Genomic DNA, 20,831 nt, shown 5'->3' with positions numbered 1-20,831 from the left:
CTTGGCAAGGACCGCCTATCCAGCAACAGGGATCGACTGTCTCCACCATCCTTGGGAATTTCGCCTAGGTTACATATTCCCTCCGGTGCCCTTGATAGCCAGGTTTCTGGCCAGACTGAGGACTTCGTCTTCCACGGTAATAGCAGTGTTGCCCTTCTGGCCCAGAAGACCATGGTTTCCGACCATCCTGCAATTGAACACAGAAGAGCCTCTCCCACTTCCGCTGCTCCCAGACTTGCTCTCACAGGGGAAATTTCTACACCCGTCACCAGAGCGACTACACCTGACGGCTTGGAAACTGAAAGGGAAAGGTTACTAGATCAGGGTTGTTCATTAAGAGTAATATCCACCTTACAACAAGCAAGGAAGAAATCGACAAACAACATATATAATAAGATTTGGAAAAGATTTTCTGCAATAGCCCAACTACAGTCCTGGAATCCCCTTTCTCCATCAGTCTCTCAGGTGTTAGAATTCCTACAACTAGGCCTAGAGAAAGGCTTAAGGTCAAGCACTTTCTCTGCCATATCCGCAATGACAGGAATCAAGTGGGCTTTAAACCCCCTCATCATTCAGTTTCAGAAAGCATGCCTAAAAATAAGGCCTCCTAGAAAACCAATTTTTCCGACCTGGGACCTATCGATTGTCCTGGAAGCTTTAACCAAAGAACCTTTCTCGACGGGGGGATCAATATCCCTATGGGACTTGACACTAAAACTATTGTTTCTAGTTGCAATCACATCGGCCAAAAGGGTCTCCGAGCTGCAAGCTCTACTAATCAAAGAACCACACCTAGTTTTTTTCCCAGACAGGGTCGTACTCAGACCTTCAGAACGGTTTGTGCCAAAGGTAGCATCTAGCTTCCACTTTAATCCGGAGATCAATCTTCCCGTTTTTCTCAACACAGATGGAAATCCACATCCTCTGGACGTGAAGTCTGCAATATCCGCCTACCTGGAGGCTACCGCTCCATTCAGGAAGTCAGAAAACCTCCTGGTCATACCGCACGGCGCCAAAAAAGGTCAAGCGGCTTCTTCAAGAACAATATCCTCATGGTTGATTAAAGTCATCAAGAAAGCATACCTAGTTCAACACCTTCCAATACCGGAAAACCTGAAAGCGCATTCGACGAGAGCGATGGCGACCTCATGGGCAGCGTACAGCAGAGTATCACCAGAGACTATTTGCAAGGCAGCAACTTGGTCATCAAAAACCACATTCATGTCACACTATAGAATAGACCCGGCTCAATTAACTACGGTTGAGTTCGGGAGATCAATTATTCAATCAAACTCATCCATATCTTGTACTTGAGTAAATAAAAAACTTCTAAAAGGCACCCTCCCATGTAGCGAGTTATTTCCCACTGTGTGTGCTGCCATGATGCGTCAGGAAAACTGAAAATTGTATACTCACCTTTCCGTAATTTTCCTTTCCTGATGCATCCCATGGCAGCACACAGGATCCCACCCCTCTAAGGTGATAGTTACTGAGAATGCAACGGTGGACTCCTCTTCAAATCTTATAGCTAACCAGTCCTATCAGGTTGTGGAGGCGGAGTCACAACCCCACTGTGTGTGCTGCCATGGGATGCGTCAGGAAAGGAAAATTACGGAAAGGTGAGTATACAATTTTCCGTTTTTTTGGCTAGAGCTACACTTAAAAAATGTACCTGTTCCAAATTACAAACAGATTAAACTTAAGAACAAACCTACAGTCCCTATCTTGTTTGTAACCCGGGGCCGTCTGTATACTGCTGTTCAGAGTATATAGGGCCTGGGGCCCCACGCCTTTTTTTTTAAAATTTGGGTGCAGACCAAAGTGCCTGGTAATGGGGGGGGAGGTGGCGTCAACATTATATTACAGCGGCAATCAGTTTTAAATGACTTTTATTCCTTTAGAAATGTCATTTTGTGCAGGAACTGTTCTAAACACTGGAAAATTTTACACTTTACAGGCATACTATACCCCCAGGTGGAATATTTAAAGGAATATTACACTTTTATTGTTTCACTTTAACCACTTAAGCCCCGGACCATTTTGCAGCTAAAGGACTAGGCCCCTTTTTGCGATTCGGCACTGCTTTGCTTTAACTGGCAATTGAGCGGTTGTGTGACGTGGCTCCCAACAAAATTGGTGTAATTTTTTTCCCACAAATAGAGCTTTCTTTTGGTGATATTTGATCACCTCTGCGCTATAAACAAAAATAGTCACAATTTTGAAAAAAAAAATGCAATATTTTTTACTTTTTGCTATAATAAATATCCCCCAAAAATATTTTTTTTCCTCAGTTTAGGCCGATACGTATTCTTCTACATATTTTTGGTAAAAAAAAATCGCAATAAATTGGTTTGCGCAAAAGTTATAGCGTCTACAAAATAGGGGATATTTTTATTAATAATTTTTTTTTTTACTAGTAATGGCGGCGATCAGCGATTTTTATTGTGACTATGACATTATGGCAGACACATTGGACAATTTTGACACATTTTTGGGAGCATTGGCATTAATACAGCGATCAGTGCGATTAAAAATGTACTGAATACTGTAAAAATGTCACTGGCAGTGAAGGGGTTAACCACTAGGGGGCCTTGTAGGGGTTAAGTGGGAGTGTGATTTTTTTACTATAGGGGGCGTGGCTTGGCGTGTGACATCACTGATTGTCTTTCTCTATGACAGGGAACAGACGATCAGTGACAGGCTCACTAGGAAGCACGGGGAGAGATTTGTTTACACTTACCTCTCCCCGTTCTTCAGCTCTGTGACCCGATCGCGAGACACTGGAGGCGATGGGGTCCGCGGGTCCCGCGCCCATGGTCATGGAGTTCAGGACCGGGTCGCAAGTGCGCAGCCACAGCTGGGCTCTTAAAGGGCAACTTACCTGTACGTGCTTGTGCCCAGCTGTGCTATTCTGCCAATGTATATCGGCATGAGGCGGTCCTTAAGTGGTTAAGCATTATTAAAATCACTGCTTCCAAAAAAAGTCCGTTTTTAAAACTTCGGGGGTCTTGTCCCCCTCTTCGGTTCTTCTTGCCGGGCCTCCACGCCTTCCTCTAGCTCTTTTACAAGCAGTGGCCTGGTCTTCTGTCGCCGCCTTCTGTTTTTCTGTCCTTCTCTTCTGTTCTTCTCTTCTTCTCTTCTTGAGCTGTTGCCTCGTCGCTGTCTCTGGCCACAATGACAGCATCCTTTGGGACTGTGACATCATAATGGGCGGGGACATCATCCGGTGATGTCCCTATATAAGTCGTCGCATGCCGCGTGCCTGTCATTGTGGCTAGAGACAGCGACGAGGCAACAGCTCGGGAAGAGGAGAAAAACAGAAGGCGGAGGCAACAGAAGACTGGACCACCGCTTGTAGAACAGCTAGAAGAAGGCGCAGAGGCCCAGCAAGAAGAACTGAAGAGGGGGACAAGACCCCCGAAGTCGGAAGAAGAGGGCGGCGGCGAAGAAGAAAGCCCCCCGCTAGTAAAAGAGCTAGCAGAAGATAACGGAGGATAACGGAGGAGTCCGGCAAGAGTACTCCCAGACGGAAGAAGACCCCCGCAGCTGTGCAATAAACTATTTTAACCCTTGTGTGTTGTGTTTTTTTTTACAATTTTTTCACAGGTGAATGGGTAGGGGTACATTGTACCCCATACTCATTCACATAGGGTGGGGGGCCGGGATTCAGGGGCCCACTTATTAAAGGGGGCTCACGGATTCCGATAAGCCTCCCGCCCACAGACCCCGACAACCAACGCCCAGGGTTGTCGGGAAGAGGCCCATGTCCTCATCAACATGGGGACAAGGTGCTTTGGGGTGGGGGGGGGCGCGGCCCCCCTTCCACAAAGCACCCCCCATGTTGAGGGCACGCGGCCTAGTACGGCTCAGGAGGGGGGCCACTCGCTCGCCCCCACCTCCTTTCCTGACCGGCTAGGTAGCATGCTCGGATAAGGGTCTGATATGGACCTACAGGGGGACTCCCACGCCATTTTTTCAGGGTAGGGTTACCCCTTTAACTCCATACCAGGTGACGGGGCCAGCGACGCTTCCTTCGCTGGTCCCGGCTACCTGGAGCCACGCTCAAAATGAACGGACTTTCCTCCGTGTGTGTGGGCAAGTTGATTCATTTCAAAAGTACGAAAGACCTAGTCCACCGCAAAAGTACCGTGTGTGGGCAGATAGCTCGTTCGGACAGTCCGGCGGTTTGTCCGCCAGACTAAGTCCGTTGCATAGTCTGATACGTGTGTACGTGGCATAAGGCAGCATCTCATATCTTTGGTCATCTTTAGTGAATGGTGATATCTAATAAAAAGTAGACACATGCAATTTGTCAAAATTCTGTATATTTGTTCATTCAGAAACATCTGAATTAACAAAAGACCGTTTCACAAATTTTTTCAAAAACAAATTCTCTAAAAGAACGAAAATTTGAAAGAACGAAAATCCAAAAATTCAAAAGAAGGTAAGTCAAAAAATTTGAAAGAACCAAAATCTTTGGAAGTTGGAAAATCAGAAGGAACAAAAATCAGAAAATTCGAAGGAACGAAAATCCAAAAAATTCAAAAGAACGAAAATAAGAATGTTAATCAGAAATAACAAAAAACATTCTGATAATTTCTATTATAGTTAAAATATGAATTAATTAACTATTATTATAGTTTTTTTCATGATTATTTATAAAGAATAATAATAAAAACTATAAAAGTTATAAACTATTCAATTATAGGTTTTGGAATTTCATTTCAAATTTGGCTGTTAGTGAACGTAACATATACAAATTTATCCGAATTTACGAATTATCCCAAGTAACGAATGCCGAATAATTTGTAGCTTTGGATAAATTCCTATTTGTTACGTTCACTAACAGCCACATTTGAAAGGAAATTCCAATACCTATAATTTATTCGTTTAAAATTAATATTATTATTATTATTATTATTATTATTAATAATAATAAATAATAATAAAACTATAATAAAGGTAATAAACATAATATTTTAATTATAATACAAATTATCCAAATTATTTTTGCTCTTTCAGATTTTCGTACTTATTTTTGGATTTCTGTTCTTTCTAAATTTAAGATTTTCGTTCTTTTGAATTTTTGATTTTCGTTCTTTAGAATTTTTGGATTTTCAAATTTCAGATTTTTGTTCTAATTATTCTGGATTCTCAAAATAAAGAATACCGCATCTAAACAAATGGAAGGTAACAAATTTATTTTATCCGAAGTTACGAAGTTATTTAAAAGAATGAATATCAATAATAACGAATGATCCGAAAAACAAAAAACAAAACAAAAACGGAAAACAGAATTATTTTTCAGCAGTGCGCATATCTAATAAAAATATGACACTCACCTGTACAGTTATTAGAGATGTTCTGGTATCCTTCCGTGCATGCACAGGCATATGATCCATTTATGTTCATACAATCAGCATGTGGGTCACAGATTTGGGGATTTTCTTTACATTCGTTAATGTCTGTAGGGATAACAACAGATGTCAGGATATACATATGAAAGCTGTCATTGCAGACTTGTCTCTCAGAAAGTAATAAAAATGTACTGGAACACAGTGGTGTATCCTTCAGTCTGATGCACATGGGCGTATGAATTTAACCCCTTCACGCTGACCGTAAGCAAATATGCTGCCTTGGCTTGAAGGGGATGTACCGGGGTAATGCATGTAGCTGCACACATCACCACGCTACCGTTTTTTAGAGCTGACGGTCGGCTTTCTTGGGATGACAAACGATGCAGCTAGCAGCCGCTTGGCTGTTATCCCAAAGAGCAGGAGGGGATAACCCCCCCCTTCTCCCACTGGCTTCAGAAGATCGTCCGGGCTCTCCTGTCCCACCGGGAGGCCAGAGCACCCCGCTGGCACGTCCCCCAGCTGGCCGGAGACCCGAATGAAGCCAGAATCGGCTTTGATTGGGTCTCGGATTTAGTAAGCCGGAAGCGATGTCATGATGAAATCACTTCCAGTTTACAGAAGACCTAAAGGCACCAAATTTAAAAAAATTACAGCATTCAAAACTGCCAAACTCAGCGTTTTGAATGCTTTTAAGTACAAAAGGAGGTCACTGCCTATTACTGTCACAAGGGATGTTTACAATACTTCTGACATAAATAAAAATGATCAGAATTATTTTTTTTAAGAGACAGTGTAAAAATTAAAAAAAATCAATAAAATAATAATAATAAAAAAAATTAAATTAAAGCACCCCGTAAAAGCATATGTAAGACGGACCCGCAAATGTAAACAGTGTTCAAACCACACATGTGAGGTATTGCCACAATCGTTAGCACAAGAGCAATACTTCTAGCACAAGATCTCCTCTGTACCTCTAAACTGGTAACCTGTAGACATTTTTAAAATGTCGCCATGGAGATTTTTAAGTACCATAGTTTGTCGCCTGAAATGTTAGATGTCAGTTAACATCATCTTTCACATTATACAAAAAAATTGACTGTTTCGTTTTTTTAAAACTCATGAAAGTGTGAATATTCCCAAACAATTGCATTTGAAAGACTGCTGTGCAAATACCGTGCAACATAAAATATTGCAAAGATTGCCATTTTATTCTCTAGAGTCTCTGCTAAAAAAAAAAAAACTATTATATATATATATATATATATATATATATATATATATATATATATATATATATATATATATATATATATATATATATATATATTATATATATATATTGTAATATTTGGGGGTTATTTTAGCTTAAAGGTAGAGCTTACCAGTGAGCTGGATCCACACCAGATGTCGTTTAAGGGCTCGTAGGCCCACTTTTATTAAAGAAAGAAAAGTCAGATAACAAAATAGTTGCCCACACAGGGGTTTCAGCTTTCCACAGCAGTAATGTATGTAGAACCAAAAATACCAAGCCACCTGGCTCTCTTTAGCAGCACTGCTGCTCAGACTTCTGCTGCAGCCCTCTTGGCTCTTTAACAGAGTTCCCGTACACCCAGTACCTCAGCACTCTTTAACAGCTTCTCTTTCAGCCCACAAGCTTGGACCCTCTGTCTACTCTGACAGACCGACCTGTGCAGACATGCACACTTCTTCTCCCTTACACGCCTGGACTCCTCGGGAGGGTGGAGCCCAGAACCATGGTGTTGGCTTTGTTTTAAGCCCAAGACCCACCTGTGCAATCATCCAGCCAGACTGCTGGCTGGTCCCAAAACCCGGTCCCAGGATTGGAGATTCCGTACTACCACATATCCCCCCCCCTTTGTTTCGACCCAGAGGGCGGAACACCCAAGTTACTTTTGGCACCTCTGTGCCAGATACCATTTACAGAAGTACCCTCCTGTCCAACCTCGCTTCTCCTAACGGGGAACTCCACCCAATGCCTCCTTTGGTGTCTCCCTCTAAGCCTTACTGTCACTCTGCTATGAGCTTTGATGCGACCTTCCCAACTTTTCTTCCGAGTGCATTTCCACAAGCACTTCCTCTCCTGAAATCTTAATGGGTTCCCGTTGGTCTTTCTACCAACCCTTCTGCCTCCACGCTTCAGGTTCCCAGGTTTCCCCAAAACTCTCTCAGCAGTACTGTTCTGAGACTGTAGGGGGCCTATTTCTATAGTTTTTAGAACGGAAACCCACCTCTTATTTCTGGTACCTGACTCAGCAGTCACTAATTGATTACCAGGTTTTCCTGTACCTTTGGACACCACATTATCATGTACCATTAACACAGTATTTGGTTCATCATTGACAGACATATTCAAACCAACATTAGACCTCTCAATGTTGCACATGTCACCAATGCCTTTTTTTTCAACATTTGCTAAGGCAGAGTCTGCAGAGGGCACACATACCAGAGGGCCGCCATCACCCACAGGAACCTCACAGGACGCCACCTCCCCTGGGTTCACCCACTCTGCAGGCAGCTGTCCTACCACTTGACCCGTTCTGATGCCATCTGTATTTTTATCCACCGGAACAGGCCAGCTCTCGTCTGATCCACATACAATTTTTACCACGCTCCTTGCCCATTCCCCTGTCCCGGGGACCTTATTAGGTTTGTCACCTAAACCAAGCGCTGGACTGGGGACCCCAGTCTCTTTAACCACCTTTGTTTGAGCCCTGGTCCGGATCTCTGCTGCTTTCAGGTCCACACATGGCCCTTCCACCTCATGTGGTTTTTCTACTGGTGCAATATACGTGCCCTTCACCAACTGACCAGCACCACACTGGACCATAGCAGCAGAAATGCTTCCCATCTGGCTGTTAGGAGGTGTAACCACAGACATTTTAGGCTTATTTTCAACTTCTCCACAGTCTGTCTCAAATATTTCTTCTGGATCTAATCCAGCAGCATACGTAGCGGCAACTTTTAACAAAAATAGCAAATTTAGGAATAAACCATTCCTGTCCTGTTTTGCTTTGCTCTGTACAGCCTGCCATACAGTGCTCCACCTAGTGGTACTGCGCAGTACCAGCCCATCAGACTGTGGAGGAGACACACTAGTATAGATTGGCTGTACATCCCAAAGTTCAAGCATCTCTTTTAATGCTTCAGTTATAAACCAGGCCCTTGACTCCAGACCTAAGTCCTTCCTGGGGATTTTCATGACACTGGGGATGCAGAGAGACTCACTTGCTGAGACTTGAAAAGTTGCAACGGTTAACGGAACCTCCTCCCGGCTGGAGGTAAACACAGCCTGGTGCTCCACCACAGCGCTGCCAATTGCTGGACTCATACCCAACTTCTCAGGCTCAGCATCAGTGAACTGCTCCAGAACATTACCAGCGACGTCACATTGACACTCCATGTAAACCTCAGTTTTGTGGGTCACGGACAATGTCTCTGCTGTGCCCTTATTTGGTTCATCCTGCTCACCAGGGTTAACCCCTGCAGCAGCCACCGTGCCCTCAGGTACAGGCTGTTCTGCAGTCCCTCCTACTGGCACAGCAGAAACCGTGTCCACCTTATCTTTGTGCATAAAAGCCTTATCTATCAGGGAGATAAGATTTTTGCTCCAACTATCCCAATCTGTTGTATGTGCGCTCCCTTCTGCGGTATTCCTCAGCACCGATCCATCTGCCCAAGGAGACACATAAGAACAGACTGGCTTAGTTGCAGACTCATTACACCAGTCATTGTAAATCACGTCAGACTGTGGTAGCACAGGTTGCAATACACCATATTCATCACCTTTCTCAGCTTGCATTTCATAAGCCTCACACACCTTTGCATTTTTCACAGGTTGCGTTAATCCACCATTTACCTGCACATTTTTAGTACTAGCAGTTTGCACTAACACATTACTATTACACAGTACAGTTCCATTCTGTCCCACCAGAGTGAAATCGCAGTTGTCCAGGGCAACCTCTGACTCCAACACATGAAGTTCCCTGGAGATTCCTGTGGACAACTGTGCTGTCTTACCACCAGTTGCTACAGGCAACGGCCCATTTTTGATAACCCCAGGTTCTTTCAGAGCAAAAGTTTTCCCAACAGCAGCAAACTTTTCATTAACAGTAACACTTATAGCATTTTTCACATTTGTAGGCTGTCCTAGCCCACGGTCAACTTGAGCCTGATAGTCATTAGACACAACACTTTTAGACATCAACACAGGTTCTATTTGGATTTTAACCCTTGCATTCCCACTATATAGGGAAAAGTCATTCTCAAGTGCACATTCAGTGGCCCCACTAACTGGGGTCACTCTCACCTCATCATGGACAGTCTTGTAACCAGTCCTTTTACACATGAAATCAGCAGTTCCAGCCATCATTTCATTAAAGACAGTCTTACCCACCGCAGTAGTTGGGGTCACCATCTTCATTTGAGTACGTCGTCTTATGCACCAGTCCTCTGCTGCACTTTTACTGGACAACTCCTCCTGGGGGCCATGGGATGAAACTACAGCAGGCATCTCCCACCGTTTAGCACCCCCTGCAGGCACAACAGGAAACTTCTTGTTGCTAGGGGTGACTGCAAACATATTTTCACCGGAATCTGGGCCTACAGACAAAACTTTCTCAGCAACATTATCTCCAGCCGTATTCCACAACCTAGGGCAAGAAAACATGCCATGCCCCAGCTGGCCACATTCCAGGCATGTTACTGGACGACTTTTTCCCAAAGCGATTCTCTCCTGGTGATTCCCAGCTGGCCGGAATGCACAGGCCTCTTTGTGGGGACGCTGAACCAAACCTCTACTGCAGCTCCTTTCAGGCATAAATTTCACTCCGGTTGCCATGGGAGACCGCACTCTCCCAGCAGAACTTTGCTGGCTCTCTCCAACATAATAAACTGGCTCCTCCTTAAGCCACTTTCCACGATCCTTATTAGACATAGCCCATGGTACAGAGACAGCCCGACTGGCTTCTTTTGCGTTGCTATGGGCAACCACTCTCATCCTCAGCCTTTGATCAGCCTCTCTCCTTGCATATCGCATGGGCTTCTCTCTGCTGGATCCCATCTCATGCTGTGACACATTCACATCTTTCACAATAGCTGTTGTTTTAACTGCAGCAGCTTTGCCAGGGGCAACAACAGCCCTCTTCCAGTTATGGACATCCAGCGGCTTTTCCCTTGCACTGAGGGTTGGCTTCCTTTCCTCTGTAGCTTGGTTCAGTGCTGCTAAATGCCGCTTGCACCAATCCACTGCAGATTCAAATGCTGGTGGGCTCTCCATAACAGCAGTCACCTGTGCACTCATTGCACCCGTGTTGCTAGGGACAACCCCAGCCCTTTTTCTCCTTGATAAACTCTGATCAGGTATGTATGGGGTTCGTTCAGGTGGAAACATCCCCTCCAACCACAGAGCTCTGTCTCTTTTAAAGCAAGTTGCTTTTCTCTTCATGCAAGCTTTCCTCACCTGCACATTGCACACACTGATTGTGCTGTCTCATGCACACAAACACAGTTCATAGCAAGAGAGAGAAAAAAAAAAAATTTTGACTTTTCATTCACAGGTACACCACCTGCAACACGCAATGCCTTTTGCCTGGCTGCACTTCCACACACAGCCAATAGTTCCTGACTTGAACTTACTGTAGAGCAAGGACCCGGATTCCACCGTCTTCTGCCCGCATTCTCCACCACTTGTAATATTTGGGGGTTATTTTAGCTTAAAGGTAGAGCTTACCAGTGAGCTGGATCCACACCAGATGTCGTTTAAGGGCTCGTAGGCCCACTTTTATTAAAGAAAGAAAAGTCAGATAACAAAATAGTTGCCCACACAGGGGTTTCAGCTTTCCACAGCAGTAATGTATGTAGAACCAAAAATACCAAGCCACCTGGCTCTCTTTAGCAGCACTGCTGCTCAGACTTCTGTTGCAGCCCTCTTGGCTCTTTAACAGAGTTCCCGTACACCCAGTACCTCAGCACTCTTTAACAGCTTCTCTTTCAGCCCACAAGCTTGGACCCTCTGTCTACTCTGACAGACCGACCTGTGCAGACATGCACACTTCTTCTCCCTTACACGCCTGGACTCCTCGGGAGGGTGGAGCCCAGAACCATGGTGTTGGCTTTGTTTTAAGCCCAAGACCCACCTGTGCAATCATCCAGCCAGACTGCTGGCTGGTCCCAAAACCCGGTCCCAGGATTGGAGATTCCGTACTACCACAATATATATATATATATATATATATATATATATATATATATATATTTTGGGGCTTTAGAACCCCAAACATATATATATATATATATATATATATATATATATATATATATATATAATGTTTGGGGGTTCTAAAGCCTCATACACACGATCGGACTTTGTACAAACTTTCCCGTGGACTTTTGTACAAAGGGCGTTGGCCCTAAACTTGTTAAGCATACACATGATAAGACTTTTTCAGCCAACTTTCACCACATCACGTGGTTTTTCTGCTCTTTACCACCACCTTTGGTCAACTTCTGTATTGTTGTCTGATCTTTTGCATTGGTTCTGAGCATGCGTGTTTGTAAAGTCCGATGGTTTTCTGTACACACGATCAGACTTTGCTCCATCGGACTTATGTTTTTGAAAAGTTTGTCCGTTCGCACAGCCAACAAAAGTCAGATAACAACCGAAAAAGTTTGTCCGATGGAGCCCACACACGGTTGGAGGTTGCCTTAAAACAGTTAATTTGCGTGTTTGTTTTCAAAAAGTCCAATCGTGTGTACGGGCCTTAAGTAATTTTCTAGCAAAAAATACGGATTTTACCTTGTAAGCAACAGATGTCAGAAAAGGCTTAGGCAGGAAGGGGTTAAGCTGCATTTTTTCTGCCAGAACTTAGCAGAAAATATGCCTTCAATGTCACATCTTTTACAGCATTTATATGCTTTATGCTCATTTACAGGCATAGGGTGTTTATAAGAGTATGAACATAAACTCATTCTATTGGATAAAATATTAATTTATTCTAACCACTAATAAATTCACATGCATACTAGAGCGTTATGTGGTGTGCATGCGCTTAATTATGCTCATATACTTCTTTCTAAGACCAGCTTTAAGGCCTCATGTTTTTGACAGTAGATGTTTTTTTTTACAGTCATTAAACTCTCCATCATGTTATCCTATGTTTCCATGCACACATAGGCTGTTATCAGCACTTTTGGGCAGTGGCCTTTTTGAGCAGTAAAAAAACCCAAAATTAGTGGGTTCTAAGAGACGTTTTTCAGCTGTAAAAAGGCTCTAATGCTGATAAATGCTGATAAACGTTGATAAACACTCAGAAACTTCACTCACGGAGTGGCCCGGAGCCGACTTAAGATGGATACGTAGTGGTAGAGCTCCGGTTCCATGAGGTCCAGCAAGCTGACTTACAAGCTCCACAGGCGACAGAGAATGGGGAGTAAAGCCCGGAGTGCCTCAGCAACCCGCTCCTGCTCACCCAGAACCCAGGACACGCAGCTCAGTGCACACATTCCTGAGATCTTCAGGGCACGGCCACCAGAAGCAATGGCGGCATCTCAGGCCTCCTCGCATGAGCCCCGCTTCACTAACAGAGATGAGCACAGAGACAGAAGCCGCAGCCCTCCTTCTCAGAGCTCACACGCTTCCTCCGCACTCAGCCCGGTAGATTTCAGAGCGGTAGCTGCAGACATAAAAAGTACACTGGCGGCAGCAATATCAGAACTACGCTCAGATGTCCAAGCCTGGAGCCGACCTAAGATGGACATGTAGTAGTAGAGCTCCGGTTCCATGAGGTCCAGCAAGCTGACTTACAAGCTCCACAGGCGACAGGGAATGGGGAGTAAATCCCGGAGTGCCTCAGCAACCCGCTCCCGCTCACCCAGAACTCAGGACACGCAGCTCAGTGCACACATTCCTGAGATCTTCAGGGCACGGCCACCGGACGCAATGGCGGCATCTCAGGCCTCCTCGCACGAGCCCCGCTTCACTAACAGAGATGAGCACAGAGACAGAAGCCACAGCCCTCCTTCTCAGAGCTCACACGCTTCCTCCGCACTCAGCCTGGCAGATCTCAGAGCGGTAGCTGCGGACATAAAAAGTACACTGGTGGCAGCAATATCAGAACTACGCTCAGATGTCCAGGCTATCGCTGTGAGAGTAGAGGAAGTGGAGGAGACACAGGCACGCCATGACACCGCACTGTGCCAGATGCAACAAGTGACGGAATCTCACGCCGGTCACCTAAGGGAGTTAAACCGTCACATGGAGGACCTTGACAATCGCGGCAGATGCCGCAATCTGAGGGTAAGAGGCCTCCCAGAAGCAATAGAACCTGCGCAACTCACTCGCTCTGTAAATGCTCTTTTTTAATAATCTTTTGGAGAGGCCCCCGGGCACCATGGAACGCATACATAGAGCGCTGTGCCCAAGGGGTAGGGACACAAACCCTCCTAGAGACATTGTATGCTGTCTAAATGACTTCCAACTGAAGGAGGAGATACGCAATACGCAAAGTAAGAAACAGACAGCACTTCACATTTCAAGGAGCAGACATTAAAATCTTTCAAGACCTCTCCAACATAACACTGCAGAGGAGGAGGGAACTGAGACCCCTGCTGGATGTGCTGAGAAACAGAGCCATAACCTATCGCTGGAAATTCCCATTCTGTTTATCAGCCACTGCTAATGGGCACACAGCGAAACTGGGGGTCCAAGAAGACCTGGAACATTTTTGCACGACCCTTAGCATACCACAGATGGAACTGCCGGATTGGTACAGTGATTTTCGCCTCCCGCCACTGAGCAGTTCGGTCTCCATGGAGGGCATAGCGGGAAACGACAACTTCAGCATACGCCGACGCTGCTCACATCCTCCACTCACGCTATCCAAAGCTCCAGGAATACCAAGAAATGGAAGTCCTATGGCCTCACTGGATCATCGTAGAGCTAGACACTCCTAAGAAGGTAACAAGTCTTTATGCCAGTTAAACCTGTGTTACCATATACATGATTTACCCCTACACCCCACTACCACTGCAATCTTCCTACCACACCAAGATGACTTAAGACAGATATAGACAGCCCCTCTGGTACCTCCTTCAGGTACAGGCATGTCCGGATTTGTGGACCCAAGAGTCTAATGAACCGCTCAATCTACTGGTGGCCCCTGGTATCAACAAAGGGCATACACAAACTCATAGGCCAAGGGGAGGCCCTTACCCTTGAGCAAACTTGAACACTTAGAATCCCTCCTGGGGAATGTCTCTCCGAGGGAAGTCACATCATTCCACCAATAACAGACTAAGAAGGCAAGCAAACCAGTAGCGGTCCTATCCAAAAGGGGGTTATGCCAGGGCCCAATACCCGGGACACAAAAGTGCCCACAACAGCTTTTGGAATAGGAACGCAGAGTGCAACTTGGACCCCTGATCAGGAAGTTTAGCCACGCACAAGCCATAGGAGAGACCTAGGACCCGTCTACAATCAGAGATACCAGCATGAAACAGTAGCACCTTTGCCATAAGGGCATGAACTTATTTGATAACCTTAAACCTTATTCCCTTTCAGATCCAACTTCAGACTGCGCACAGAGTGCGAACATGGGACTGAATGATTTCCATAAGGAAAGGGTAACGAAGGTCTTTATCTACCTGCTTAGTGAACCAGACTGAAGGGGGAATTGCAAATTTGGGAAACATAGGGCAAGGCGCAATATGACTTCCTCCACCACCGGTGCAGTAGGAGGCTATATTCCACGGCACAAACACAATTAGATGACATTAAGGTGGTGGGCCCCTTTACACGGATGTAATAAATCAGCATCATCCTACATAAATACCTGGTATCAGCCAGGCTCGGTAAACATACTACTCACAAAGAATTACCACTCTAAGGTAATGACTTCTCCCAAAACAGCTGTCTCAACAATCCCACAGGGTGCTGGCTCTGTTTGCAACAGGAACTGAAGTAGAAAAGATGTAGCTGGATAGCCGCACTCCGAATTATTCAACTTTATTTCAAAAATGTAATTAAAATCATAGCATCTAGGCTAGTAAACAGACTAACTGCATAGCCGCTGACATGTTTCACACCGAACACGGTGCTTAGTCATAGCTAATGAGCAGAATATACATACAGAGCTATATATACACACACAAGCAATTAGACAAATGAATAAAATATGTGTATGACAAGATAGCAATTAAGGAAACACCTGTGAACATCCAAAGTCTGAAGATTAACATTTAAATGGGTGAAAGGAAAAATACTTTTTCCCCTAAAACACCAAAATCAAGCTGACACGATTCTGGTCCCTAAATAATAATAGGAAAACCCGCATATTAATACATAATCCTCCCTACGAGCCTGAAGGACACAAGAGCAGGGAGTAGGGATCTAAGGGATATAACCACACCTGCCCTGGTCCCAAGAACTTGGTTATAAGTTTGTAGTATTTTAGTTGGTCTCAAGGATGGGTGTGATTCGAGACATATGGTATATGGTACTGATTATGCAAGTTGACTCTTTACTTAATCCAATTCTTCTGTTATTGTTTTGTTTACAGACTTTTTATCTTATAGCTGTTAGTAGCAATTAAATGTGTAGAGAAATAGATGTCTCCCCTTCAATGGTGATACGCAGGGGCTTTGTGTCTCAAACTATCTACGTGCTCCTAGGGACTAATAAGGTAACAAAACATTTTCTCACATTAGGCAAAGACGATCCATCCCCTCCTACACACACACCATTATGTTAACAAACACACACGAAAACATAACAATGCACCCACTCCCCATTTGCCTACATGCAAACTCCTTCATTAGCAATCCGACCTTGCAGGAACTGGTGTGGCAATCCATTTGGGAACCGCATCCAGTCACCCCCACACACAGCGAACTCTGTGAGTTCTGTCTGACCTTTACTAGCGCTTTCATTGCGAATGGAGAAGACAGCCTCTGTTCACAGCCAGTCGAAACTTAATCCTGCCCCCCTACAGAACCCACCTCTGACCCCCTCCCCCTTACAAACAGTCTCACATAATCACCAGTGCATGCTCTCATTTCCTCTTATACTTTTACCCACTTCCGCTGCCCAGCTCTTCTCTACTCTATCCTCTTCCCACGACCCCCTCACACTACAGCTCGTGGGCCTCTGCCACTACCCCCCCCCCCCCCCCCCCCAGGTGGTACCTATCCAAAAGCCCCACACCAAGGTCTCACCATGGTCCTTCCCGTAAGGGAACACAAAATCCCTACTATTAAGATTATATCTTTAAATGCCAAAGGCCTAAATATACCCGAGAAGGGCTCCTGAGTCCTAACTAGTAGGAAGAGTATGCGAGCGGACGTAATCTTTTTACAAGAAACCCATTTTCGCTCACGAGCGGTGCCAAAGGTCTCTAATAATCACTATCCACAAAGCTTTCATGCAACGTCTCCTGACTCCAAGTCTAAAGGGGTCTTCTCCAAGCATACGCCCTTCCAGGTCACTGACAAACTTATAGATGAACAAGGGAGATATCTCTTTCTAAAAAGGTACATGGTGCAACAAGCCCATCACATTTTCTAACTTCTATAGTCCAAACACATCTCAGGTCACATTCTTTCGGGAAGTGACACAAAAACGAATCTCTTTTCAAACGGGGATGCTAATTCTAGGAGGGGACTTCAATGTCCCCCTTGATCCTATTCTCGACACATCCAGAGGAACATCATACCTACCATACCGGGCACTACGCCAAATAAAACTAACCCTACAAAACCTCCTTATGCACGAAACATGAAGTACTCTTCACTCCACAGAGGAGTTCACCTTCTATTCGTCCCCACATAATAGATATTCGAGACTTGATTATCTGTTCCTGACACAAATTGACTTACAATACCTGACAAAGGCAAAGGTGGAATCCATGATACTGTCGGATCACCACCCGTTATTGATCACGCTTACCTTCGCCTGACAAAGAAGCACACACACATATCTGGAGACTAGACCCGACCATCCTGGCGGACGCGTCACACGTAGCCAAAATATGGAAATGCCTGACAAACTACTTTAAGGAAAATGACACACCGGACATGTCAAAAATAACGCAATGGTCCGCGCACAAATGGATAATAAGAGGCAAACTAATCTCGATAAGGGCCAGAATCAACAAAGAAAAACGAACATGACTCAAAGAGCTATTTGACAAACTTTAACGTCTATATACACAAACACACTCTGGCTCTTCACACACACTAAGAACTCATGGATACACGTATCTTAATATAGGAGGAAATGGGGAAGAGAATCAGGAAAAAAATACATACTCTCCCAGAAATATTTCTATGAGTTTGGTAATAAAAGCGGACATCTCCTGGCCCAAGCACTGCACTCTAAAAAATCTAAAACTAATGCACACAGTCTACACTCCCCTAAAGGAAACACATACTCAAATAATACGGAGATGCTCAGGAGTTTGAACGCTTTTACTCCAACCTATACAATATAGACAAATCAAACCCTTCTAACCGATCACAAGCAAACAGACGCTAAGATTCAAACGTTCTTAGACAAATATTGCCCGAAGATACACAACCAGGACATAGCTAAGGATCTGGATGGCCTGATCACCCAACCAGAATGGGAAACGGCGCTGAAACATATTAAAGCAGGCAAAATCCTAGGCCCAGACGGCCTATCAGCAGTGTATTACAAAACTTTCACCGACATACTAGAGTCCCCGTTCAGGAAAGCTTTCAACTCCATATCCACATCTAACTCCCTTCACCCCAAAATGGTAGAAGCCCATATCATAGTAATACCCAAAGAAGACAAAGCCACTACGCAAGCCGCAAACTATAGACCCATATCATTACTTAACGTAGATATTAAAATATTCTCTAAAATATTGGCCAACAGACTGCTACCACTTCTCCCCTCAATTATCTCTCAGGACCAAGTGGAGTTTGTCCCTGGTCGGGAGGTCAGGGACAATACCATAAAAGCCATTAAACTCCATCACCATATCACAAGCTCCAAACAAAAGGGGTTCTTCCTGTCCCTGGATGTAGAGAATGCATTCGACAGGGTAGCCTGGGATTACATGACAGCGGTATTACAAAATATGGGCTTGGGCCCCCAGACAATTATGCTCATTAGATCCCTATACCAGAACTCAACGGCAAAAATAAGAGTAAACAACACCCTGTCGAATGCCTTCTCCATATGAAATGGGACGAGACAGGGATGCCCCCTTTCCCCCATCCTCTTCATCCTCACCCTTGAACCCTTCTTCTGCTGCATAAGACAAAACCCAGATATACAAGGGATCCAAACAAATAAGAAGGAATACAAACTAGCCACCTACATGGATGACATCTTACTATTCCTCACAAATCCACATACTACGCTACCGATTTTATTAGAAGAATTCCACCACTTCAATTTATTTTCCATCCTCAAAATACATTTTTCTAAATCATACGCCATAAACATCTCACTACCCCAACATCCAGTAGCACAATGTACAAACAACTTTTCATTTCAATGGAAGTCAGACGCTATCACATACCTTGGGATACAACTTACGGCCAAGTTAACAGTTCTATACGCAAAGAACTATCTACCTATACTGAAAAAAACAGCCGCTGATCTTAAAAAGTGGCACAAACTAATCTTTTCTTGGTTTGGCAGGGCCGCAATCCTGAAAATGAATGCCCTTCCAAGGATGTTGTACATCTTACAAACAGTACTGATCCAAGTCCCGCTCTATTTTTTTAAGTCCTACAGAAGTCTTTGTTCCAAATTTGTATGGAGCGATCAAAAACCCAGAATCAATTGGAATCAACTTGCCATGCCTAAACATCTAGGCAAGATAGGCCTCCCAGAACTCTCAAATTCATCTCTCCAGAATTATAGATTAGAACATACATGCACCTAACAAAGACTGGGTAAAGCTGGAGATGTCCTTTACAACCTCACCTCTCAAATCCCTGCCATGGGTCCAGAGCTCTCACTTGCTCCCAGAAATAGCTACACACCCCCTCCTCAAACCCACACTGCTATGTTTCCGCAATATCTGTAAACACTCCTTGCTGTCGTCTATGGGGCCAGTGATACCAATCAAACAGAACACGGACTTTCCACCAGGGCTACATAAGAATTACCTCTAACTGCACTGGCCACAGGAACAGCTTTTGGCACACCACTTATATGACCAGGGATCCCTTTCCTCACCTACCCAGATAGCCTCAAAAACAAACAAGCCCCCAATCCCAGCCTGGACGTACCTTTTAATTTCACACATCTGAATATACACAAGGGCACGGCTAATGTCACAACTCAAGATAATGGGTTCAAAATACAATCCCGCTGGTACCATACACCAGCACTCCTACACAAATTTAAACCTGATATACCCGATTTGTGGTGGAGATGTCAAGAGGACCGAGGCACAATGCTGCACATCTGGTGGCCATGCCCCCGCATCCAGCCCTTCTAGAAAGAAATACACCGTATAACTACACACCGTTTCAACTTACGATCTAGCCTTCACCCCAGCACAACTCCTCTTACACCACTCATCAATATGACACAACTCTTACCACAAGTCACTAGCGATGCACTTAATTAATGCAGCCAAACAGTGTATACCAATTAATTGGAAATCTCAAAATATCCCTTCGATTAAAGAAGGGCTCCTCAGAATTAATAGGGTAGCAGAGATGGAAGAATTGATCCATATTACAAGGGACACACCAAAATTCGCAAAGAAATGGGCATGCTGGAAACATTTTCTGACAACTGCAGAATATGCCCTACTGAATGCCCCGACAGCCCAAGTATAAATACACTAAGATACCCTCTGTCAGTCTTATCAAGAGACATCATTTAACTGCCCCAGAAAATTAGCAGGGAAAACATACTCACAACCAACCTGACAAGGGCCACCCTCATCATATCAGAAAGGCCCTAGCAACATCAGGTAGCAAACGGGAGGGTGGGGGAAGGGGAGGTCCAGGACCCCTTTACAATTTCCCATTCTCTACCCTCTGCTTTTCTTTATTTTCCTTTTTCTCCTTCTCTCTTTCTCTCCTCCTTACCTTCTGCACTGGACACCAATGAGAGACATAGTGCATTCGACCCCCCCCCCCCCCCCCCTTACCCTTTTCACCAAATACGGTCACAATTTCATCCCATCCACACCTGAAGATAACAGTTGACAACACCAAAACTCCAGATTGGGAGAACACCTAACACTAAGCAGACAATAGGCCCGACATAAAGTGGAGACACTTAGGACGTATCACCTTCCATTACGGATCTAAAGTTAACAAAGTCCACCATAGGAAAAAGCTACTCCCATTATAAGGTAACAGATGAGTCCTCACTGCACCAAGACTAGTGAGCCTTTCCAGATGAAGGACCTCTGGGGGAAGGACTACAACAAAGACTTGATTAGCGCGTTGCATAAGATGCAT

At 44.6% G+C, this 20,831-nt stretch overlaps 1 protein-coding gene across 1 annotated transcript in view; it reads right to left on the bottom strand.

Annotated features, from left to right (window-relative positions):
• Positions 1–20,831, bottom strand: part of LOC143962274 (adhesion G protein-coupled receptor E3-like) — a 315,163-nt gene that overhangs the window by 190,242 nt on the left and 104,090 nt on the right. Inside the window, exon 5 of the mRNA XM_077471584.1 lies at positions 5,343–5,465. Within this exon, the coding sequence (XP_077327710.1) occupies positions 5,343–5,465 (123 nt within the window). The remainder of the gene's footprint in view (positions 1–5,342; positions 5,466–20,831) is intronic.

This window comes from Lithobates pipiens, unplaced genomic scaffold (assembly GCF_037356315.1).
Source record: "Lithobates pipiens isolate NorthernLeopardFrog02 unplaced genomic scaffold, aLitPip1_a1.2 Scaffold_8, whole genome shotgun sequence".
Taxonomy (NCBI): domain Eukaryota; kingdom Metazoa; phylum Chordata; class Amphibia; order Anura; family Ranidae; genus Lithobates; species Lithobates pipiens.
Note: the sequence above shows the minus strand (reverse complement) of the source record. Positions and strands in the feature narration are given on the sequence as shown.